General features: G+C 42.6%; 1 protein-coding gene across 3 annotated transcripts in view; it reads right to left on the reverse strand.

The window, feature by feature from the left end:
• Window positions 1–25,287, reverse strand: part of ATF6 (activating transcription factor 6) — a 74,536-nt gene that overhangs the window by 19,274 nt on the left and 29,975 nt on the right. For 2 of the 3 annotated variants that reach the window (XM_041420017.1, XM_041420019.1), the window contains one exon: window positions 22,468–22,582. In XM_041420017.1, the coding sequence (XP_041275951.1) occupies window positions 22,468–22,582 (115 nt within the window). The remainder of the gene's footprint in view (window positions 1–22,467; window positions 22,583–25,287) is intronic. The other variant, XM_041420018.1, reaches the window with a different exon arrangement.

The raw sequence follows: 25,287 nt of genomic DNA on the forward strand, positions 1-25,287 counted from the left end.
TAAGACAATGAACCGTACATGAAAACTCTTCTTGAAATCCAACGTTCCCAAAGGAATAGGCCTAAGATAAGATGTCCATTAAATTACATTTTGTAACAATGCCCTTGCCACAACTTGATGACTATTTTTAGCAGACCTTAAGAAATGCTTATACTGTTTGGTTTTTTTTTCCTTTTTCAATGCTTCTGAGAGTCCATCCCTACCCACTAAACCACAAGTACTGCACAGAAGATCACCTGAGAGTGATTACAAGTAGCAACTGCTTTTTGCTAACCTATCTGAAGACTGATGCATTAATCTATGCTGCCTTATAATGGCACCTTTATTTACTGTATATAAAAATTGTATTAAGAGATACCACAAGGATTTTACAGTTGCATTCAAACGTGCTTTGGAGTTGCTGCACAAACTCCCAGTGATTCAACACCAACTCTGGAGAAAACAGACAAACAAAAAGCCCTAAACCCAGATTGCCACCAGGAGCTAATGTGCAAGATGCACACATTGTCTGGAAGCTGCCCATCTACACAGAGACATTTTATAAATCTGGAACTGGTAAAATTTATCCATCTCTCTAATCATTTTTATCTTTCATATGCATTGTGGCAATCAGTGCAAACTTGCAAAGTTACCTAACTACCCTCATTCTTCACTGAAGTCAAAGGGTATGCTGTAGAATATCACATATTCTGACCAGAGGTAGCAACCCACAACATTCTCAAGCCCAAAAGTCTTCAAGTAGTCCAAACCTTTTATTTGAAAGCAAAACATAATTAATTCTATGCCACAGAAATGAGTGTACAGATCAGTGATTTGGAAGATATCAGACATTTAGAAGCACTGTTTGAATGCATTTCTAAAATTTCTTGTGTCATTCTGAAGGATGCTGAATTGCACCCCAGAGGGGGCTGTGACACTATCACTCATCCCTAAGTTTAAACAGTAGACAAAAAAAGAAAAAGCCCAAACCTAAATTAAAATACTGTTTGTGATATTAACACATGGTATAAAACTGAAAATTAATAAAAACAAATTTTGCAAGTCAGCATCTGGCTCAGGAGCATGAGTGTCAACCAGAGGCAGAATAAATCAGAACTATTACCCAACAACAGATGGCTTTGGCTTGGAGCAGGAACTGCACTTAGACGACAGTTTAAATAGACAAAGCAGACCTGAGACTGCTGGCAGAATGACTGGAAAAATATCAGCCTGGAAAGAATATTTCAAATGAGATCCTTGCTTCAGCATTCTCATTTTGGTTTTGATCATCTCTGCAGTTCTGTGATACTGAAGCCAGATGAGATGGACAGATAGATATAGACACAGATACTAAAAATCCAGCCACTAACACGTTACCTTAATTTAATAAGTCTCAACAACACATGGGACTGCAATAAGGATTCTGAGGTTTCTTGTGTATCAGATCAGTGTTATCAGGGCTCCAGCAGGGATAAAGCTTTAGAGCCTCATGTATCTCTAACCTGACAGCAAATGGCAATGGAAATCCTGTCCCACTGTGCTAGAATATTCCAAAAGTCCTGCTGCTCCTGCAGCTTCAGCCTCAGTCTCATGACATGTGGTTTGGTACCCAAAATCCCTCCTACCTAGATGCATGCATACATGGAGACGTTTTAGCTTTCATTCTCATTTTTTAGTTAAAAAATTGGTTTCAACTCTCATAGTTTTAAGGATGTAAACGAAACATCATCACTGCATACCATGAGGTTTTATTAAACAGAGTCAAAAAATGCTAGGCATGGGTCTTTTTGATTTAGTTTTGTTTCTTTACCTATCACCACTTCTAAGCTGGACTCTTGGCTTTTAAATTAACAGAACTGGCAACAGTGCTTGTTTTGGCTTTTGCAATGCATATTCCATCAGCCACAGCACCTCCCAGGGAGCAGTCCTGAACCTCCTCCATTCCCGCTTCATTGTGTGACCGAAACACATTGGAATTAATCCTCGCAGTATGCCCACGACAGAGGAAAATATTCCAGGGAACGTTTGGAGGAGAGGTGCAGGCATTTCAGGGAAGCTCACATGACACGGGACACAAAGGAGCTGATTTCCAGCCCCGCAAGGCGCTGCACTCTCAGCATGAGCTGTCTTTCCTCCTGTCCCAGGGGTTTATCTCTGTCAAATCAATTCCCCCAGATTTTCTTACCTTCTTAGTTGTTGCGCTTAGGTATGGATAAGTATTTTTCAAAAGGCTTTTCTGAGGTCTTAATTAAGGACACTTGATTGAGATGTGCTTTGTTAGAGCACATTTAGCACATCTGCCTGTGTGAACACTGCTGGTCATGCTGCTGCCGAGCCCCGGACCCCTCCGGGCGGCTGGGAGCACGTACCCTGCAAAGTACAGATGTGATCCATGCGGGAGCCAAGGCTCCAGGAACACAGCCCCCGCCCGACTTCCCACAAAGACTTTGTCAAGACGTCCCAGTGAGCCCTGCTCTTCATTAAGAGCTTCATCTCTGACAAACCGAGGATAACCTTTTGCAAAAACAAGCGACATTTGTTGCTTTACAGCAATAAAAGCTCAGAGGAGACTGGATTAAAATACCAAAGGAAAACTTTAATGTGCTACTCTGGTGGTAATTTGCCTTGATGAGGAGATTTGATCTTTACCATGGCCTTGGAGACCTGCTCTGTGCTAGAATGTTGCAACAAAGGCAGTTGCCAGAGTAGAGGGGGCAAGGGGAGCCAGGCGTGCCAAAGGGCGCTCCGTCATTCCATCCAGCAGCTTCCCAAGGCTTCTTACAGCAAACAAGCACTGGAGCTGGGCATTTTTTCATCTCTGTTTATGACAAAGAAGTCTCCCAGGGAATTGTGTGCCTCAACCTCTTCCAGCCTGAATCTTCCCGCTGTGGTTGCAGGACCACATTACAGCCGCTGCTGACCCGGGCTGAGCTGATACCTTAGGTTTTAGCTTTTATATTTTTCATATTCTGTACTGTTTTAGTGTGTAGTTCTGAGCTTCCTCTCTTCACAGAGCAGCTAGACAAAACAATTCCTTCCCTAGCTTGGGACCAAGGACAATGACCCAAATCTCAGGCCCAAGAGGACAAACAATGTCGGCTGAAGAGAGAAAAGCAAGAAGGATGGGACTGCATGGGCTAAAGCTGGAACTGGACAATTAACTTCAATATGCTAATGGACCAGAACTCACAAAGTGAGAGACCTCATGACCAGTCATCCATTTTTGTGACCATTTTGGGTTCACCTGCAGTGTAGCCCTGGCTGGGCTCTTGTGTTGCCCAAGGTGGATCTATTGAGGCCTTTCAATAAATCTCTGCTTTAGCTCTGTCTAGCCTCTGTTCTAGGTCAGCCTTCACAAGGCATCAGAGGAGCTCCCCACATCCCGCGGAGGGGCTGTTTTTCTTTAATGGCACAACTTCTGGCAGTCTTCAACACCTCCTGACAGCTTAAAACCTTATCTTCTCACTATCTGACCACACCCAGTGAATGATCTCAAGATGAAGCAGATAGAAAACAAGTGCTTTTTTGATGATACAAAAATTGTGCCTCAAATCCATGCACTGTCTTTTGACCCTATTTTTTCTGAACAACTTCAGGGATTTAGAGCCTGATACGACACTGGACCTTCTTTACAGGTATGCTTTAGACAATACAAAGAACGTGCAACAAAAATACGTTCTACCAGGCCCAAAATACTGCATGCCACTTCAGAGACTGATTCACAGTACAAATACTCCAAGGAACTAGACTTCTTAAACCCCTGAGTTGACAGAGCCCCTGAGCCAGCTTTTTTTTCCACAAACTACAGATTTCACATTTTTTAAAAATTTCAGGATCATTGTTACCAGCTTTTTGCTGTTACCAGAGATGAGATGTGTCTGCCCTGTTCTCCTCCACAGGTCACTGACCTGGCCCTGAGCAGCATCCCAGCCTTTGGCACACAACTCCTGTCCAAGAAATGGTACCTGAGAATTTCATTCTCGGGAATCCAGGGCTGGATGTCAGCAGCTCTCTGAACACGAATGGAGGCTGTTCCCCAGGGAAGAGAACTCACCAACATGCACTCAGAGCCAAGACGCTGATCCTCATCTACCCCAGCAGTTCCCAACACTGCAAAGCACAGAGCAGGATGTAAATGGGAGTCAGGCCTTGGCATTTCTGGTTTCCTCTGGCATTTCAAAAAACGCGTGTGTGACAGTTTACAAATATGTAGAGGAAATGGCTGTGTAATTTCATTATTGATTCATTTGGGGGATGGCAACCATACAGTGCCCTGAGGTTACACCACACTGGATGCAGCATTGGTCCATCTGAAAATGCCAGAAGTTCCTGAAACACTGCCTTCATCATCAGTGGATGTTAAACTGGGCAGAAATGGAGAGGGCAGGGTGCCTCTGGAAACATTTCTGACCCTTATATCTGAAAAACATAGGCATGTTTTTGAGAATAGAAAAAAAAAAAAAAAAAAGAGAGAGGAAACCAATTAAAACCTCTGCACAAATTGTGACTCATAGCCACCACTCTTGCTCATCATACCAGGAACTTAGTAAAGCTGGCTTGTTTTTAAAGTTGATCTGTTGAGTTTTTTTGTTTGGTTGGTTTCTGAGAGTTTTTTTAAAGGTAGATCTTAGAAATCCAAGATCACAAGGTATCAGACTCTCTGCAGCAGCTCTTGGCAGCCCATCCTGAGAGCAGCTTTACCACTTTGAGTTTAACAATGCCATTTAACTTAATTTGAAGTTGTACCAGTTCTACCTATGTTAACCTTGGTGTCAGCCAGGACACATTAACACAGTTTGAGTTTGCAGCACATTTAAAGAAGAGAGTTTGTAATTGGGAATTCAACCCCTAATCATAGCATCTAACTACTTTTCTAGGTTTTAAGGGATGGGGAGAAGATCGTCCCAGAACAAGAAAGCTCCAAAAAGTAGTGGGATTGTATAGTGTGTTTCTGCTTTCATTTTAGCCAGAATTGCTCCTTTTCACCTCAGTGCTGTTTCAATCCCTGTATTTCTGTGCACAGGTGGTTTTTACACTCTATTCTTTGTACACAGTGATGGAACGAAGTGATGAGATATGATTTTTATTTAAGTGTTTTACCAGAAATAGCTCAAACCCACAGTCAAAAAAATGTCCTCTAGTGTAAGATTACACCTTTCTGCCATTCCCAGACAAATTTTCATCCATAAAACCTAACTGCACTTTGGAACAACTTCTAGTCACTGTCCCTGCAGAAGAAGGAGCTGCTATCCAGTTTAGCTCCCACATGAGAGACCTTTTAATAAAGCAGTCTTTAGTGCCTTTTATTGTAAATTGTGCTACTGCCAGATGTGATATGGGCTGGACTCCAAAAGCAAACTACCTGGAAAGCACCTCACTGTGAGTCAGAGAGCCTTGTGAAAATCCCAGAGACCTCAGAGGAATGGAAAATTCACTCTGTCACAAACCTCCTTCGGAGGAGTCTCCCCTGTTCCATTCAAAGGCAGCTTGTCCACGAGCAGGGCTCAGCTTTGGGGAGTTTTCCCGTGTAAAGGAGAACCAGTAGCAAAGGATCTCTCCTGGATTAAGATCCAGAAAGGTAATGGAGACTACTAAGGATAACAGACACCTGCTGGGTTCACAAACACGCAAAGCATTGTGGAGATGCACAAAAGGCAGCTGCAAAGCAGGTGTATAGAAAGGTGAAAAATATTGACATACTGTTCAGTTTTTCTATTTTCATGGTTTATAATCCCTTTGTTCAACATACAAGGCTGAAGAGGAGGAATTATGCCTTAAAATAACACTGAAATATGCTGGTAATCAGCTATCTATAGACTCTACCCAGTGGGCCTCTGGGAAGGCACCATGTCTCCCTCCAGGAGGTGGAACACCAGCGCACTTCCAAAGACAAGCTCATCAACCTACTGAAACATCTCTCTTTAACATCACCCTGTTAAAGTGACACCAGAGCAGTAAAATTACCAGCTTCTCTCAAGCTTCCTGTTCCTCTGCAATCCCTCATTCTGGAATTACCAAAGATGAACCTAACTCATTTCTATCCAAGCTATTTCAATATCATTTTTGACTTGCAAGACATCCAAAATCAGAGGCACAATATACCATCATCCTTGCCCTGTGGATAGGGAATGCCCCAGGAAATCATAGTTTTCAGTAGCTTGAATAGGGCACACCAATACCAGTCCAATTGCAAGGGAGAATGAGGTGAAGGAACCCCATTTGTACTTTAATTCTCTGATAAATGTATTTTTCCTTGTAGTTTTGTCCTTTTCGATTTGAATAGGAAGGAAAAAGGCCATGTGAACGTGAAGGGCACAGGACAGAGACTGGACAGAAATCCTGCCAATTAAACTTGCCTGCAGAACTGCTGTGCAGGGCCAAAAGTAAAGAACAATGCATGCATTTGCTATGATGTAATTTTGGTTTGGCAGCAGATTAAAAAAAAAATTCCTAAACGCAAAGTAAGAGGATGTGAGAGACAGAATTCTATGTCTAAGTGAACAGTTTTGGTTAAAATTGTATAGGAAGGTTATAAAGCATTCTTGAAAATGCTTTGGTAATTTGTGTGCGTGTTATTTGTGGAAATTATCTGGGTTTCAAAACAAGCTGAAAAAGGCATGTCTAGCTGACTTGGTTCTGTGCCTCAGTGAAGAAAAAAGAATCCCAGCTTGTACTGGTGGAAAAGTTCCTCCATTATGTTTGATAAGGATCAGGTTTTCTTCTAAAGGCTCTCTCAATCTAACTAGCATCATAAAATTACAAATGTTTGCTTCAAATTATTTGAAAATTATGTTTCTCTGCTATTTTCTGTCCTTCCCAGGGGCTACAGAAGCACGGAAATGCAGTTCATCTGTAACTCCCAGCTGAGCATGTCAATTGTCTTTGCACATTTTACGAAGTTGTAAGACCCAAAAAAGGAATTAATTGTTTTATTACTATTACCCATAAAAAGAAATACCCCTCCTTCTATAATTCACTGCAGCAGAGCTCTGCTTTTGCATAGCATCTGCAGGCTATTAGTTTTGCAACTGCAATCTGTAATTGCAAAAACATGTAATTTAGATAGGGCATGTGAATCCAGTCCCATAAAATCAAAAAAGGATATAATCCAGATTCTTTGCTTCTCTCACAAAACATTAACTGAAAGTTTCTATACTTGTCAGCATGACCTCAGGTCTTCTACAGAAGACAAATCCTGGATTCCCAGAATTGCTGCTTTGCTGGAGACTGCCCCAAAAAGCACACACAACCCCAACTGTAGAGGAGAATGCTCCTATCAGCAAACACGGTTTTTCTCCTCTTCTGCCTTTTGCAGCCCAGCCACACAAGCACAGAGGTAGCCAGTGCACAAAAATGGTGCAGTTCCATGGGCACACTCCTTAGAGGGGAGTGTGATCTCTTCAGATCCCATTCGCATGAAACAGAAGCTGCATGGCTAAAAAGAAATTGATGCCAGGCTTTCTCCAAATGCTGGCTCAACGTAACACTGTTAATCCATTCGCTAATACAGCTGTCCTCTGCTTTCTCTTCCAGCTGACTTCAAAGGACAGTGAAATACTACAACACTTTGATCTCACTTTGTGGTGAGATCATCCTGAGAGCTCTTCAGAGCCCACTTGACAATGCCACAGCCAACTCACTGTCAGCAACAGCCTTCTTCCACACAGGAGGCTGGACCAGAGGGCTCTCCTAAGCAGCATTTCCAGCATCCATAAGGACCTGGGCTCAAATTTTCAAGTCTGTCAAGATCATACTTCTACCTTGCCTTTTCCCTGACTTGCTGACCCCTCATGAAAAGACTGTATGAGAAAGATTTTGATAGTAATCAGGGTTACAAAGATATCAAAGACAGCAATCAGGGTTAAATACACATGAGAAAACATTCAGGAATAGCTACACAAGCCCAGGACAGGTCACACAGCCTGTGACTGAATGCTCTTCTGGCAGAACAATTTCATTTCAAGGCAGGAGAAAGGATGCTTTCTTACAGTGAAAAATGCCCACACATGCAGGCAGCTGGGGATTCAAGAGAACTTTAAAATGCTAATCAGAAACAACTGCTAAGTAGAGTCAAGACTTCAATTTTCTTTAAATCAAGGCAATTAATTTGATCACAGTGTGTTCAGTCCTACACACATATGGCACAAGAGCCAGCTCTAATCTGAAATTACTGTCTTCCTGCCTTCTGCAGAACCAGAAAGAATTTAAACCTCCCATTCAAGTTCCATGCTATGCAAGACAGCTGCAAGCCAAGAAGTAGAGCACCTGCAGTTGTCAATGCAGCAGACTCAGCATCTCGGACAGCTCAGCTAAGGAAGCTGAGACAGTCAGAATTTGGACACAAGATGCAGGATTCAATCTGAAGGGCAACTTTTATTGAGTGGATCCAAACACATTCCCATGCAAAGAAAAATTATATATATTACTGGTATATATAGGTGAATATACAGTTAAAGCTTCAGGTAAAAATACTACTAGATTGCAAAACTTCATTTTACAGAAGCTGTTAATTATTCTAAAAAGTGTGCACAATAGGCACATTTGGCACAACAGGACCCAACTGCTCATTAGCCCAAAATCTGAGCCCATACAGATGCATTCTTGAGTTGAACACTTGGGATTTACCTTAAAATATGTTTTACTGTCTTCAGAGAGAGCACACACGTCCTTTGCAGCCATAACATCAGGTACTGGATTCAGATCTGGTTTGAGGGAACTAAATGACAACTGCAGCTTACATCTGACAAGTCATTGCGACTTTCTCCCTTTCCTGATCCATCCACTGATCTGTGATTGTTGTCAACTTGCTGGAAATATATTCATTGGGAGGGGTAAACAAATTGAAAGCAAGGCTAATGACAAGAGAGAATAAAATAAGTCTAAATTAAACTCAGATCAAACCCACTGGGAGCCAAACTCAGGGTGCTGAGTCCCTGCTGGGACAGCCCCAGCTTGCTGCTGATTGCCTGTCCTGGTTTCAACTAGGAGAGACTTATTTTTCTTCTTAGCAGCTGGCACAGTGCTTGTTTTAAATTTATGTTGGTAACGCACCAATTTTTTGGCTGTTGCTGAGAGTTTACCCCAAATCAAGGACTTCGGGCTCTCCCATGCTCTGCCAGCGAGCAGGTGCACTTCTGGGAGCCCGGACAGCTGACCCAAACTTTGTCCAAACTGGACAAAGGCATATCCCATACCATGTAATGTTGTGTGCAGTACACAAACTGGGGAGAACTGGCCAGGATTGCTTCTTGGGACAGGCTGGGCATCAGTCAGCAGGTGGTGAGCAACCTGTGCATCATTTGCTCCTCTCCTCTCTCCCCTTTTCATTTTAAATTATAATTATTATCATTTTTAATTATAATTATTACTTTTATAATAATATTTATTTTATTTTAATTATTAAACTGTTTTTATTTTACAAGGTGTACTTTTTTTTTCTCCAGTTCTCCTCCCCACTGGTGGGGAGACAGGGCATGAACAAGTGGCTGCATGGTTCTTATTTACTGGATGGGGTTAACCCATGGTACTGCCCAAGAGCAGACAGTGGCAGCTTGATTCACATCTACAGCCAGAGAGATGCTGCTTCTGAGAGCACAGCAGATGTACAGGAAATTAGCAACAAATCTTTCCTAATTGTGGAAGTTGCATCAATTACACAGAAATACATCAGAGGACTGGAAAGTCTGGGTTAGAAGTGCTTGTTGTCCCTCAAATTCTTGGAAAAAGCAACTGACCATGAGTTAAATTTCTGGGGATCTCCTCCTCCCCCCATCCTTTAGCCTCATATGCTCAGGGTACCTGAATCTCACTCTAAACCTCTATGAAGTTAACTCCAGTGAGATAGAGGTAATCACCTCCCAAGCAGCAGCAAGAAATTATGTTTTAGGTCACCATGATGATGGTCACAGGCAGAAAGCTGTTTTATAAACAGAGGCAGTACTTTTACTAAACTGCCTGGTTTTAAAAACACAGGTCTCATTTGCATCGTCAGTACCTGCTGGGTAAAGCAGCTTTGGAAGCACCTTTCTATGGAACCTGAAGAATTGGGTCCTCTGATTTCACTGCTGAAAGTGGTTTCTCCTTCCTTGCAAATCATGCCAAAGCTGAATAAAATAGTATCTTTTTATAAATATAATCACCCACAATGCAAATGCCACTGCCAAACCCCCAAGAACAGAGCAACATGGGACTTATTAAGGAAAGAAACACACACAGATAACACAGAAACAAACACTCTCCTCAGTCACCAGTCGGTTGCATTTTTGCCTGAAGCCCTCAGCTTTACCCAGAGCTCTGCAATGACTTCAGCTCAGAGCTGGGTGGGTCTCTGCACATCCTGGCAGCAGGGACAGGCAGAGTTCCTGGGCTGCCACGGTTGGACAGTGGTCTGGCACACTCAGGCCATGGCTGGGGCTCCAAAGCCAAGCTGCCTTCTGTTTCCCTCAAAATGCTGGTGCACAGACAACAAGGTTTTATTTAATATCAGGATGCAGTGGGCTGAATCCAAATTTGATGGCAGCATTTTAAGCTGTGCAATGTGTATTACATTACAGCTGCTTGTTGGAAAGATGTTTCTCATTCTGCAGATCCCAGGCCATCTGTATGGCTAAGGATTCATCAACTATTAATAGCTTCTTCTAATTAAAGAGATATTCAATATAATAACGTTAAAGAAGTTATTGCCTCTGTCAGTAATAATCTCAGTTAAGACAGTATGAAGATGAAGCTCCCTTTCTTTTTTTTTGTCCATTGGTTTGTATTTAGCCCAGCCCAATGAGCTTCCTTCTTTTCACATTTGTGTTTCACTTCTAGAAACGTTTCACTTCTAAATCTCAATTCTGAGTCCAGACTTTTTGCCAAAAGTCTGCTCTGTTTGAATTTCTAGTCTTGCTGAGGAAGGCATAAATCAGTTTTTAGAAACAGAGATCATTTTATAAGTGAAAAAGGACTATAAAAAAAAAAAATCAGCATTTTCCCCTAAAAAGAACCCCTCAAACCAAAACAGGAAAACAATCTGATGGAAAATAGTCTTAAAAGCATGTATAAGGTGCATGACTAACTCATACTGGGAAGCAAAGAGGATGCCTGACATTGAGGATTCTTTGTTAATCATCCCCGAGCTACCTGAAGTGCCTTCAAAATGGCTGGGAACAGTCTGAGCAATCTGATCCCCGTGACCACCTAAAACAGGAGGGTCCCTTCTCCTTCCCTGCCAGGCTCTGGCAATTGTCAGACTCTTCTGAAAGTGCCCTGAACTCCTCAGGCTGTTTTCCCACCAAGATAATAAAATAAAATGGCCCGAAGAGAGACCTGAGAGTACTCACAGCCAAGGAACTGGCATGGACAACAGGAACCCTCCTTTCTGGTGCTGATAAACCATGTGAATGATTCACTGATATTTACCCTTAGAAAGTCCTGGGGATCTGCTCATGTAGCTAGGGAAGAAAAGAAATCATCCAGTTTTGAACAGTGTGAGAATACTACAGTGCTGTACAAGCCACCTGCATTTATCCATTGTACAGCTGGTAGAAAACAGCAGTTTCCACAAAAAAGCTTTCTTGTATGACAATAGTTTACTTGGATTCTGCTCTGAAGCCTGAGAATGGAAAAAAGAGATGTAAACTGGTGCATGAGCATGAGACTCCTTGTCCATGTCCTGACTGCATGTGAGTAACTGCTTGTCTGCCACAGCAATGGAAATAGCAAGATCACAGGCACCAGATTAGATAAAAGAGAGGGAAAGGTCAGCTTTGGGAAGATAAAAACGTGGAGATGCTTGCTTGCTCGCCACTCAGAAGACATCAGGCTATCTCTTTCAGCCTGGGCCTGTCTCTCTTCCTGCAGAGCAATATGTTTTCTTCTATCACTACTTGCCAGCTCTCCACCACATTAGAACATAATAGCTCAAGCAAATAAAAGCCTTTCATCTCCCCACTCAGGGTGAGATTAATTTTTTCCAGCTTTAGCTGTCTCACAGAGATGTCTGGGCTCCTTTTAAAACCTACAGAAGGAAAGGCACCTCTAGAAGGAAATCCAGTCCATGCAATGGTAGGTGTTTGGGACAGGTGGGAAGAGAGAAGAGCTTTTCTGCCTCCATTTAGCAGAGAAGGAGCCTTGAGTGGTGCTTGAGAATTTGTGGTGCCTGACAGTTCATAAAGTAGCAACAGCAATCTGTGAAATTATTTAAGAAAGAAAGCCAGATGCAAAGAAATTAAGGAAGAAAAACAGAAGTATGAAAGGAACACTGCAAATTAAGCAAAACTTTATCAGTGCACCTCTCACTTGACATGTGCCAGCAGCATCTAGAACTACAGTAAAGGCTTTTGCCTTCAACTGTTCTAATTAGGTACATTTTGCTAGTGGAAGAAGAAGTCTTGAATTAATTTCCACATTTTCTGCAAACATCCTGCAAAGTATGATGCAATCATATCAGAGAACCACAGAAGCTCTGTTTTCATAAATGTGGGTTTTAAAAATGAAATGCCCCATTGACAACATTTCACCAAGCTACTGGAGTTTCCAGCTTTTTTATTTCAAAATATAGGGGACTTTCAGGTCAAAGAAATCTCTACCAGAATTCTAATCACAGAATAAAGATGTGAGGAATGATGCCTGAAAGGTTTTAGATGAGTACAGACATCAGTGTCCTCTTAGACACTGAGGGTACAAATAGCATGGCAAAATAATTGATTTCACTACATGGATAGTATCAATTGCATGGACACTTTTATAACCACCTAAATTATGCTTCCATATGAACCCTCCTCTCTTTTCTTACTACTGTACTGGCTTTAATTCTACACAAAACAACTGAACATCTTGGACTCATCATGACTTCTGCAAAACATCAGAGGTACTGAGCACCCTGAAGGCACCAATGCAAATCTTTTCTTCAGCTTGCCATTAACCAGTTTAGTATGTGTAGTCACTACTCTCTTCATTACCTAAACTCATCAACAAAAATACCTTATCAGGCTCTTAATGTGCAGGTCTACAGCCCAGCAAGAGCCTGAGGCTACTTCCTGCTGCTGGATGTGCTCCCTTTCACTTCCATTCCCTCCTGCCCTCTCAACCTCTTGTGGCTCTGCAGAGCTACGCCTGACGCACACAAAGGCAATGTGAACTACAGGCAGTCCCCAGAGTGCAGATCATTTCCCCCCGTCCCTCTGATCCCACACAGATGTGTTTGTAAGCACACCAAGAGCACACACAGCCCTGTAACAACTGCACATAAGATCACTGGGAGGGAAACCCAGAGCAGGAGCAGAGTAACACATCCTCCGATGGGCCAGATTCAACACTATAACTTCCTAGTTCCAAGCCCAGGCACTTGCACCAAGGCTTTGTCAGGACATTTTCAATCAAAAAAAGCACTGCAAGCAGCTGAAGGTGATTTGTAACAGAACTGGACAGAAGGTGCCACAGCTGAGGTACAGGTTTTTGTCTTTCAGTGCACACTAGTCTTGTTCTAAGACGCCTGTTTCCTAGGAGTCACTGGAAGTGACTTTTATAAGCAAACAGGTCAATTCTCAAGTCAACCATCAAGATTTGGAGAGACTAAGTCATACGGGTATCAATTTTGATTCTACTCTGCTGGACAGTGCTGGTTAGAAGAGGTTCTACTCTGCTGGACAGTGCTGGTTAGAACTGCCAGGAGAGCAGAGGAGGGATGGAGTGCTGTAGGGAATTAAATGGTCATTATTCAAGAACTAAGAGGACGTCAAGTTCTTCTCTCTGGCCTATCCTGCACTCTTTACAGGCACATGTGTGCATGACAATGAGACTAAGGGACAGACATGCTTTTTACAAGCATTTCTTACATCCCTTTGACAAGTGCCATGCTGTGGGCAATATCCTCCTCCTGCACTGCCATACCAAGGCAACACCAACCAACTCTACCCTGAAATGGATATACCTTGTCACAACACTGCCATTCACCCAGCTGGCTTCACACCCTTTTTTCAGCATTTGTAGTACCACACCTGTGTTTAGCCTTAACCTACAGTTTCCTTCTGGTTGTGTAAATGTAGTTCTTTACATTTTCTTTTATTCTCCTAGAGCTGCAATTACCTGATTTTGCTAAAATTTTACACCAAGCAAACTCTGCATCTGTCGCTTTTCTAAAAATGACAGCATGTTTATGTCTAGTTTCATTTTTGTACATGTTTTGCTATGCTGGCACTTCGGAAACTGAGTGGGAAGAAGGAAAGGAAACTTCATGCCTGGATTCTATGCAGCACCTCTGCTGCCTGCTGGAGAGTTAAGGCTTACAGCTGGTTAGCAAATGCCAAACATATGGACGAGCAAAAGGAAAGAGAAACCCACAGTGTTATTTCCTTTATGTTAAGGAGATGCCCTTCTGGAGATGCTGGTCCCAGATCACCTGAGACAGCAGATTGGTTTCTTTTCAGCCACCTTTTCCAGGAATCACCTGCCCACTGATTACCTGCTGAGTTCCTGATGAAAAACTGCAGGTCTAGTGCTCAGGACTGTTCTTAGAGAGAAGAGCTCCATGCTGATTTCCTAGAAAGGAGATTAAACAAGGGCTTCCGAGATGCTAACAAGTGACTCAACCTAAGAATCTCCATGCTGAGGAACAGCTTGGAAATGTGCACTCCTAGAGTCTCAGAGGAGAGCATTGTTTAACACACAGGAGCCTGGCAGGACTCAGATCCTGAGAGGAAGGCCTGTGCACCTCCCCACACAGCACAACTTCTCTGAGCACAGCTCAGACCACTTTCTTCATACTGGATATAACCCTCTTTGAGACAGCTGACACTTTCAGCCTTGTTTTGGATAGTCACGAAACCAAGGAACAATAACAATCACTTGTGCAATACTTGGTGGCCCTTTGCCAAGCAGCTCCAAGGGCAGTGGCCCATGGCATTTAGCAGGCAGGCCACTCCTCCACAGCAGCCTCATGCTGCAACACACTGCTCGAGCTGTGCACATGTGCCTCCTGCACAGCTTTGCTTTCTCTCCATGAAAAACACTTTCAAGTGCCAGAATTATTCACAGGCACATTTTAACGTTTGCAATCAAAACACAAAGAGGATTTCCTGAAGAGTGGCTTCCAGTGTGAAGGATCTCTTAGCTTAGCCCACAGCATTCTGAATTCTTAGTCACTAACTCAAAGCTTGACAGTCTCTATCAAATGTGCTGGCAAAACTGGAGTTTATCCAACTGCAGGGTGAGGAGCAAGCCGTGCCAGGCATGAGGCAAAACGATCTCTTCTCACATCCATCACCATTCCAGCAGATAGACCACAAACAACTAGGAGACTCAGAAGATGAAAACAAGTTTTATGTTCCATTTTCAAGCAGTTTCAAAGCCAGCTTAAAGATAAAAATGTACAGTGAATTCTACCACACTTCTTGTCCTAGGAGTGTCAGCTATTTAAAAATAAAACCTGGAAGCTGCAAGAGTTCTCTTCGGTCCAGTGGGATGTGATGATAATCTGCACACACTCATAACAGCACCTGGGCTCTGACTTAATAAAATAAGTTTTGTGTGCTGTCCAGCTAAAAATCTGGCAAAAGGATTAATTCCAACTGGAAGCAAGTAACTTCATCTGACCAGAATTAACTCTAAATGTGTGCCTAATCTTTTAAATAATGGTCTCAAATGTAATACCATAATGATTAATATTTGCTAAAATGTAGGACACTAATGAAACCAAACCCATCTCTATTATGCATGCTTGACTTTTATACAGACCCTAGAGTGCCAGATATAAAAAAAGAAAATGAACAGAAAAATATCACTAGCCCAAAGACGCGGAAGTGTGAATTCAACTAAGAAAGCAAGCATGGGCACTTTAAAGTGCTCTCTGCATGTGCTGTCATTCAAGGCAACAAAGCATCAAGAAGGTAATTTTTCCAAGCAGTTCATTCCTACCAGATTCAAGTCAGTGTCTTACTGGCTACTGCAGTTCCACAGGTGAAGGTATAATTTATGTCTCTGTACAGTTAGGGCCCAGTCAGCATCGATCCCATAATTAAGTACTGCTACAGATCATAAGCGAGAGCCCATCATTTCCTTCTGGGGAACTGTTCAGAATAATTTGAGTAAAATTTTCTTCAATTAATACCATGCTATCAATAAAGAAAGATATATTATTATCTGGCATAAGTATTATTAATGCTTTATTGAACTTGGGTTATTTCCTGAAGGAAGAAAACTGTTTCAGAGCTCCATATTTTCACCACCTGCTGTGACTGAACACTAATTAATTGTCTGTGGATAAACTTGTGCTCCTGCTTACTTTGTTGGTAGCAATTGTCTGTTCTGTACTCTTATTTGTGCTGTTCTGTACTCTCATTAAGTGAGATATTGCTATCATTCCTTTACTGAGACAATTCCCACTGTATAATCACATCTTACTCCCACGCTTCCCAATTATACTTCTCTAGCCAATGTCCACACCAATTTCATAAGCAGTGGGTCTTTTACAGAGGTTTTTCAAACCCAACAATCTTCCTTTCCTTCTTGCCCACAGCTCCTTGCCTCTCAAGCATGCAGCACATTTTAAATACATGTATGCTATTATTGGTCACGTCTCCCTGCAACCGCTTTGGGTTCCGGAGACATTTCTTGCAGCAAGTTTTATTTTCACAATAATTATCTGCAGTGTATGTTGTCCTTCCAAATACTAGTTTAAAAATAACAAAGTTAGTTAGATCTGGGACCTGTAAAGAAATTCAGTGATGGCATCAATATGATTCATGAAGTTCCAACTACCATGGAGAAGACAAACGAATCAAGACTATACACACAAAATCCAACAGGAGCTTTTGCTTCATGCCAGACATATTCGAGTTGACTTTCCTGCCTCTGCTTATACATCTGTCCTCAACACCACATCAATTCTTGACTTTATTTGGAGGACAGTGGGCTTCAAAGGGACCCAAGGAGATAAAAATCAGAGCAACTAAGACTTTGCTTCCAAAATGCCTTGGAATAGATTCCCAAGTAGGAGCAGCTCTCCAAGCAGGAGTGAAGAACAGAACAAAGGAAACAAAACCCCACTTGCTGGGACAGGCATTACTTCCCTACTCAGAAACACCATTCTGCAATGCTGCTCTGGTCCCTCCTACCCCCTCTTTGCACCTGGTTGAGCCAGGAGGCTGCAGGAGATGCTGCACTGCAGCTGCCACTCGTGGCTGCTCCTCTCTGGCTTCCACCCCCACACATCTGGGATGTCCCACTGCCTGCTCCTTCTCCCTCTCCTCTCAGGCTGATTCTCCACAGCACACACACAGCCTTTGCTGCTTCGCTCTGCAAAGGATGTCCTCAGTGACAAATGATGACACAGTCAGGTTTTCTAGAAAATAGGAGAACGTGTTGACAGAAACACTTTTTAAAGAACTGCTGTCCTTTAGCTGCAAACCTAAATAACTTCTTTTGAGTGTCCTTTTACCTAACTTGCAGCTGGACTCCATTTTAGATTATTAGATTTCTCTCTGGAGGTTTTTAGACTAAGCTCTAAGATGCTACCAAAAGCAACATCTCCCCCAGCTGAATAACAGAAAGAGCACAGAGAAACCTTCTCCCCACCACCTCTCCATCCCCTTGAAAGTCACCTCTACCTCCTCCCCACCTACCTGAAATATTCCGTATCAGAAAGGAAGACAGTTCAAGAAACACCAGAAAGAAAGCTTGCTTCATTGTTTTCATACAGACACCAGGGATTTGGAAGGAGAAAATTCCCCGACACAGAAAGAATCCTAAGTCTGGCCAGAAAAGACGGAATTTGTAACAAAGAATACAACAGGGCTAGACTTAATTTTCACTATCGACACTTAGATGGAAACAGGAGGTTTTCATAATTGATTTTCAAATCTGAAAGTCAAATACAGCTGTAGTTTGACAGAGGCTGACTCACTGAATTTCAGGGCGTACTGAAGCACAATCACACATACTGTTTGCTTCCTCAAATCCTCCCAGAGAGGCAAGAATCAGCTTCACAGAGAAGACAGGCTAAAGTGTGACCTCTGCTTTGAAAAGAACAGACAATTTTATCATGGATACTATGCCCTAAGCCTCAGTTTTTTTACCATATATTATTCTCAGCATATTTATAAAATACAGGACAAGATCTAAAATCCTTCAGTTCTGGGATAAAGTAACCTTTTTCCTCTGAACAGCTACTAAGGCTCCACAGGAAAAAGAGCAGTTTGTAAAATCTTTCAAAAATCTGCATGTTAACTGACAGCAGTTGCAAATCCACAGAACTCAAACGTACAGAATGGCTGCTCTGTCTTTAGGGGCAGCAGGACTATGTGGGTCTAACCAATTCATCTGAATGAAACACCAAATTACACATCCCAGTCTGCAGAAATCAGCAAAAAAAGTCAACAGCAGAAAACTCCATGCTCAGTAAAAACCACCCATGGTCAAGTGCAACAAAGTAGGAGGAAAATATATGCTAGGACAGAATTTCTGGCTGTGAAACATCATCTGAAGCCAACTTCTTGTAAAGCAGTTTTCCCTGCAGGATGTCAATGGCATCAGGAGTACAGTGAATTGGAACCTGCCTCATGCTCTCCGATCCACTCAAATTATTGTTGCCAGCAGTGTGTGCTGAACAGCAAACGGCTGCTGCACAAGCATGTCAAAGCCAGGCTTTGTAATATTTTGCTTCCTGAAAGTGACAGATTATCCCAAATACAATTATATAATCTCAAATACAATTAGCACAGCACAGGCTTATTACCAACAGAAGCACACCACAACCTAGACATTTCTATTCCTAGCAAACAAAGAAAGAACAAAAGTTCTGATTGAAATTTGGCTCAATCATTTCAGCAAAAATTTGTTTGCAGAACTTGAAAAGCTGTTAACTGCTTACTGCAGATGTTTGCTTATAGGACCAGAAATTTACTTTCATAATAAGAGGTTTCCCTGAAGCTCTATGGTTTATGCCAACAAAGCAGAAATTTATAAAGCAAATTCCTGCTCTTACAGAAGTTGGTAAAGGCTTTGCCATTGATTCCCATAGGGCCAGAATCACTCTTGCTCTAAGAAACAGAAACCATTTAATATCTACTTTTTACTGCGTTCTACTGTGAGATAGTCTATATGCACTGCAATAAATGCAAGTGGCAAACTTTGATATTAGGAGACATTTCGGCTTTGAAATAGTGAAAGTAGTGAGAGGAAATGCCAGAAGTCCTCTGAATTTCCCAAGTGAATTAAACTTTAAATTGTGTTTTCCTTAAGAACAGTAATTGCATTCTTACCCTAAAAAATGTCACTGTCCTTAAATAAGCCTGCAGAGATGTCATCACTGAGTGAACCTTTCCAGGATGGAGAAATTTACTGCTTAATCACTCGAAGTTGTGAGGACTCTGATCCTAACCACACAAGGGTGGAATGATCCGAAGCAGCATTTAGAGGCCAAAGTAAATTGGATGGGATTTGTTTTCTCCAATGATTTACTTAATTACTTTTCAAATTAAGCTAGCTGTTCAGGTAATTCTAGAAACAATCGCAAGGCCTGAGTACTCTGTGGCAAACCAGATGTGAGGTCTGATAGAGAGCTGTGTGGGTGCCAGGCTCACACAGAGGCAGCCAGGTGTCTCTTCACTGCTGACAAAGCACCTCGGATCCACCAGCAGGGGTTTTGTACCCACACTCCACTGGGCTTTTAGGACACATCAAGCAGACCTGTATCACAGACATTACAGAGCAGAAATCAAGGGGGTGGGCAGAGCAGCAGACTCATCTTGTTTAAAATTACATTACAGATTCCCCTGATAACAGCAACAAATTAATTTCTTTAGACCCAGAGCAAAAGCCCAGCTTCTTCTATGGACTCAGCTGATCCAAATGCTACTTTATTTTCCTCTCTCCTCCTTAAAAAGGAAAAAAAAACCATGTAAACTTCAACTGTAAATATGCGGACCTGCAAGCCTTCCAAGACAAGGAGAGAAAATAAAATTGATTAGATCATGGGAATCTCAGTCTTACAGGTAGCAAGCATCACCAGAAGAACATGCAGTGTGCAAGAGCTTTGCTTCCCAACTCTGCACTTCCAGAAGTCTTGGCTGAGTCCTACCATGTAGGGGTAGCCCTAGCAAATCCCATTCTCTAGAAAATCCAAGGAACTCGGGGCACAACTCCTGCAGTGCAAGTGAGGACACACAAAAAATGTTCCATTTTATCACGTGCATCCAGGAGAAATGCTGGGGTTTGTGAGGCTACAGAGCAGGAAATGGGGACAGAGCATCCAGGGACATCAGGTGGAAGGGAACTCCTGAGATCCACAGTCGTACTTTCCACTCGGAGCACTACAACCAGAACTACCCATTCCCTGCAACTTTTTAACTACATGATTCTTGTTCTGTTTTTTTTATGTTACAAGGCTGTAACAGCTTATTAAGTGAGAGAGGAGAACAAAACATTTCATCTCTAGGCCTTGGCTCCTCACTTGGACAAGCGCACGCAACACAAGTGAAGTGTGGGACAGGACTGGGGAGGAATCAGTCCCCTCACAGCTCCTAATCAGTAGGGAAAAGGGAGCTGTGGTCCAGAGAAAATGAAGTCAGTAATCCCCAGGAGGAGGTGAAAGGGCACTTCCTAGGCTGGGGCCCTGCTGACGGCACCCCTCTGGCTGTGCAGGAGTCCTTTCTTCTGCACTCACAAAAGAATCTAAGCAAGTCATTGAAAAGTGCCTCAGGGCAGAGCTGGCTGCTAGATCAGGTTTGCCCTGTTAAAACCATAAATGAGGTAATGCATGAAACTGCCTTCTATTTGAGGACACTTCATTCATAAAACAGAAATACCAAAAGTTTTGCAACCAAATAAACTTCACAGATGCGTTTAAAAGGCCCCTGCACCTCTCCCTGCAAGAGAGCAGAGCAAGCTGTAGGGATTCTGTGGCACAAGGCACACTGTTTCCAAGGACAGCTCTGCAACTTGAAATGAGAGCTGACAACTTCCAGGTCATTAACCCAACAGTGTAAACAGGACCTATGGACACATACATGCATTCAGGTGGGCTGGAGCAATGGCCCCAAGTGCAGAACTCTACAAACACTACCCAGCTTTGTGTTCAGAGTTTCCAGGAAAACTTTTATCCTCTGCTGCCTTCTCCTCATTCTCAGGATAATGTGGAGTCTGGTCCTGGCTGTATTTGTGTTGCTAGCTGAAAGAACAGCAGAACATGCCAAGTATTTAATAACAAAATTCCAGCCTTGTGACACAACCCAGTAATCCCAAGACTGGAAGCTAACCTCATATTTCTACTCAGCATAAAACATTAATACTAAGAAGAGCACTGCTATTTTTATTTTGCCTGAGCCTTTTCTACAGACGTGCATCTTCACAAATTAAGAAACTTGCTGTGCACCTGGTGGAACAGGGCTGTATTACCTATGTACCTATGGCATCTATAGATTGGTAGCTATGACAACATAGGAACTGCTTAAACTAGCTGTACTGATCTGTGTGCTCTTAAACAGAGCTGGTTTTAGCTGGGTGAGCTGCTGTCACGGCCACTACTGGTGCCCCACTACCTTGGGACCCCTCTAGGGACGCTCCTATGAAAAGGAAACAAACAGAGCTTTGCAGGGTCCTGGGAGGATTGCAGCTGGGTGTGAAGATGCACAGAACAATTCTCATCTAATACCTCAGCTGCAAAACGGCAGGGCAGGAGACTCAGCAAGGCCCAGGGTCAGGGAAATGTGCATTACAGACTTATCTAATGACTTATCAAGACCTCTGCAAAAGAGAGGGAAGAAATTGCTCCAACTCCAGGCTGGTGTTTCAACCACTGTCTGTTTTGATCATTTCCATCACCAGATCCCAACCAGCTTCTCACTGCTGCAGCTGTCCTGGCTTCAACACCAGTCAGGTTTGCAGTGCAGAAAGTGTCTTTAGACACCTGAAATTCCATTTTATGACAGCTTTTACCATCACTAACTGTGCTGCAGATGTGAGGCTGTGCCTGACAAAGCCACAGCACAAGCCTCTGCTGTATCTCAGCACAGATAGCAGACCTGCTCATCTGCGTCAGTTTAGAAGTCACAAAACAGCAAAAAAAATTGTTGCCCTGCACACAGTCCTGTACAGCTGCAATATGTGACACATAAAACTGCAAATGCAAGAGTTATAGGGGAAGACTGTACTGTGCTAACAATAATAATTTAAGCAGAGGATATATTTGTTCCTATACCCAGAAGCACAGAAGGTTCGTACCCCTATTAAGTAGCTCTAATGTGTGTTTAGCCACACGTTCATGCAATTTTGGGCTGTGTTGCCCTGGCACTACAATGTTTCCTGCAGTGTTCTTTCCATTCCCAGTGTGATGGGCATGTTTTGCAAAGACCATGATCTGGCCATGGTACTTGTAAAGGACACAGAGAAGCATAATTTCAGAAGAAACAAATTTACCTTCAATCTTGACTAAATCATCTTTGGTATCTCTGCTAGAAACAGTCTTAGGCACCCGTGTAAAAGGCCAGCATCAGCCCCTGCTGCACTTACTCTGCGGAATGACACCACATAGAACGTATCTTCCCTTCGGTGAATTGCTTCAAAGAAGTCTTGATAGCTCCTTGGAGAGGCATAATACACTTGCAGCTCATTCCCTGAGTTCCTGCTGAAATAAAGAAGGGCAAAGGTAATTATTTTAGACAAAACAGTTAATTTCAGTGAGACTTTGAAGACCTGCTTTTTAAAGGACTGCAGCTCTTCATCCACTGAGAGAAGCTTGAGGAACACAGAACACAGGGGTAGACAATGAAACTACTCAGTACTTTCTGAAAGTTCAAGGTGCTTCAAAGGTCTTACTGTGGCAAAGTTTTCCGTATTTGTTTTTGTTCATGCTTCTGAGGCCAGCAAAAACCCGTTTGCTAGCTCAACAGGAAAAAAAAAGTTTCAACCAAAGTGTCTGAAAAATTGTGATGACTTCTGAAAATAAATTTAAAGATAAAATATCATTCTGAAATAAAATATCAAACTATTTAGTAATGAAATAATTTTCTTTTACTGCTAAGAATCCAAACCACTGAAATTGAAAGAAGTACAAAGTTAAGCATAAGCAGAGCTTTTAATTTACTGTGAAATGATAAATTCACCTTCTTTCTCACCCACCTTTCTCTTATTTTTTTTCTGCTGTGTCCTCTGGTCAACTAAAAATTTTTCCCCTGGTCAACTCCAAGGTTTGCTCTTGATTTCAATTTAGACAGAGGAGCAAAAATAAGATATTCACATAAATCTGGCTTATTTTTTCCATGGTTCTCATCTTACACATAAGAGACACAAGGAGAAGATGCTCTAAACCATTTGAAGCCAAAACACTGGCAAGTCCTACAATCACGGTACTTATCCACTGTTGATCTTGGAAAGGTGAGAAATTCCTAGCGTATACTGCTATCATTTATACTTCCCCAGTCCCATTCCAAAAGAACTTATTTTAATCACACGGGAAAGCTGTACTCAGGGAAACCATCAGCTGGACCTCCAACCATTCTAATGTTCTTCTGTCATTCTAATTTCCTACACTTTAATAGAACACTGTGTTTGTGGCAAGCACACTGACTGGGCATCCCTCCCCTCCCAAGTGTCATGTGCTGACCCAGGTTTTGAACTAGGGAGGCTCATTTAGATTATTTTAGTACGTTTATAAAATATAACAAGGCACAAATCTATCATCAAGAGATTTTCTCAAGCAGCAGTAATAGCAGGCTGTCACCATCTTCTCTTCCACTGCTAACCGAGTCCTGTTGCAAGCAGAAGACTGCAGCTGCCAGGCCAGCTGCCTTTTCATAGGACTGGGGGGGTAAGTCCTGGGGGATCAGGAGCAGGCAGCTCTACTCTACACACCCCTTCCTGCAGAACTATGCATCAGAGTGATCAGCTCTTGTCCTTCACACACAGGAAACAAAGACTGGAGCTAATCTGAGCTTGATTACCCATCCACAAAAATATGCAGGTCCAGCAAGCCCCTCCTGAGATGGAGCACTGGAGCTGGGCTGTGATGAAAGGCACCACATCTGAGATGGAGCACTGGAGCTGGGCTGTGATGAAAGGCACCAGCACTGGACCTGGCTGTGATGAAAGGCACAGCACTGCTCATACAACACATCCTGAGAACTGACATGGGGCACACAGAGTTGTGTGCTCACCCACACTCCAAAAGACATAAGACCTGAAAACCAGCCAGAGGACAAAACTGCCCAAAGCACTTGGAAACCACAGGACCTTTCCAAAGCTCTCCTGGTCATGTAATACATTGAACATCAGTGATTCCAGGGGACTATTGTAGGTACACAGTTTGTGGTAACTGGGAATGGGGCTGTGGCCAAGCCTCATCCCTAATGGTTGAAAGCAATGACATGGAGTGCCCAGGTGTACTGACCAATCACAGAAGGGAACAGAGGGCACACAGGTACAATGTGTGAACAATGAGGGGTATAAAGGGTTGAGCTAAAGAACAAGAGGGGCAGATGCTTGCAGCCTTCTGAAGTGATATGATGCCACTCTGTATGGGCAGACAGAAGCTTTCTGATGTGGTATGGTGTTACTCTGTAAGGGTTGAAGCTTTCTGAAATTGTATGATGATACTCTTGTGTATCATGGCCGCCTCAAATGCAACATATGCTGTGGTGTATGCTGTGACACATTACAAGGCAGGACATCCATTGCATCTGCTGATAACTGCGATGCACCGCTCCATCAAAGGGAGGCAGTAACTCCAGAACCAAAGCCAGGTGCAAAACTATCAGTTGTTTTAGCAACACCTTTGCATATTACAAGAAAGCACCCTATTAAATTGTGTATCCCAAACAACAGTGCTGAACCAGGCCATTTATTGGGAGATAAAGAGAATTTTTGTTTTAAACTGCTTTAAAACTCTGAAGGACACTGCATCACAGAGTGCTGGGATGTTGCACACAGGCTTGTTTTGGGAAGAAATGAGGCAAGACACAGTGCTTTACACATCAAGAACCACAATCTTAATAGTCAAAACTTAGGAAAATAACTGGAGAGTCTCATTTTGATAGCTGAAGCCTTAAGAAACACTCTTACATAAGCCCTCAACAAAATCACCTCTGAAGAAAGCTACACAGACTATAAAGAGATGAGGGGTGTTGATGATTTTCTTTGAAACCATCTTAAATTTATCTCCTCCGCTGCTTTGACTTCCCTGAAATTCTTTTCAATCCTCAGCTTCCTGATGGAGATTACAATGGAGATGGAGACCATCCCTTCTAACAGAGACATTCAGTAAACCTGAAGTTACGCCTACTTTGAGTAGGACGTTGGACTAGAGATCTCCAGAGGTCCTTTATAACCTAAACT

Source organism: Onychostruthus taczanowskii, unplaced genomic scaffold (assembly GCF_017590055.1).
Source record: "Onychostruthus taczanowskii isolate IOZ18803 unplaced genomic scaffold, ASM1759005v1 scaffold63, whole genome shotgun sequence".
Classification (NCBI taxonomy): Eukaryota; Metazoa; Chordata; class Aves; order Passeriformes; family Passeridae; genus Onychostruthus; species Onychostruthus taczanowskii.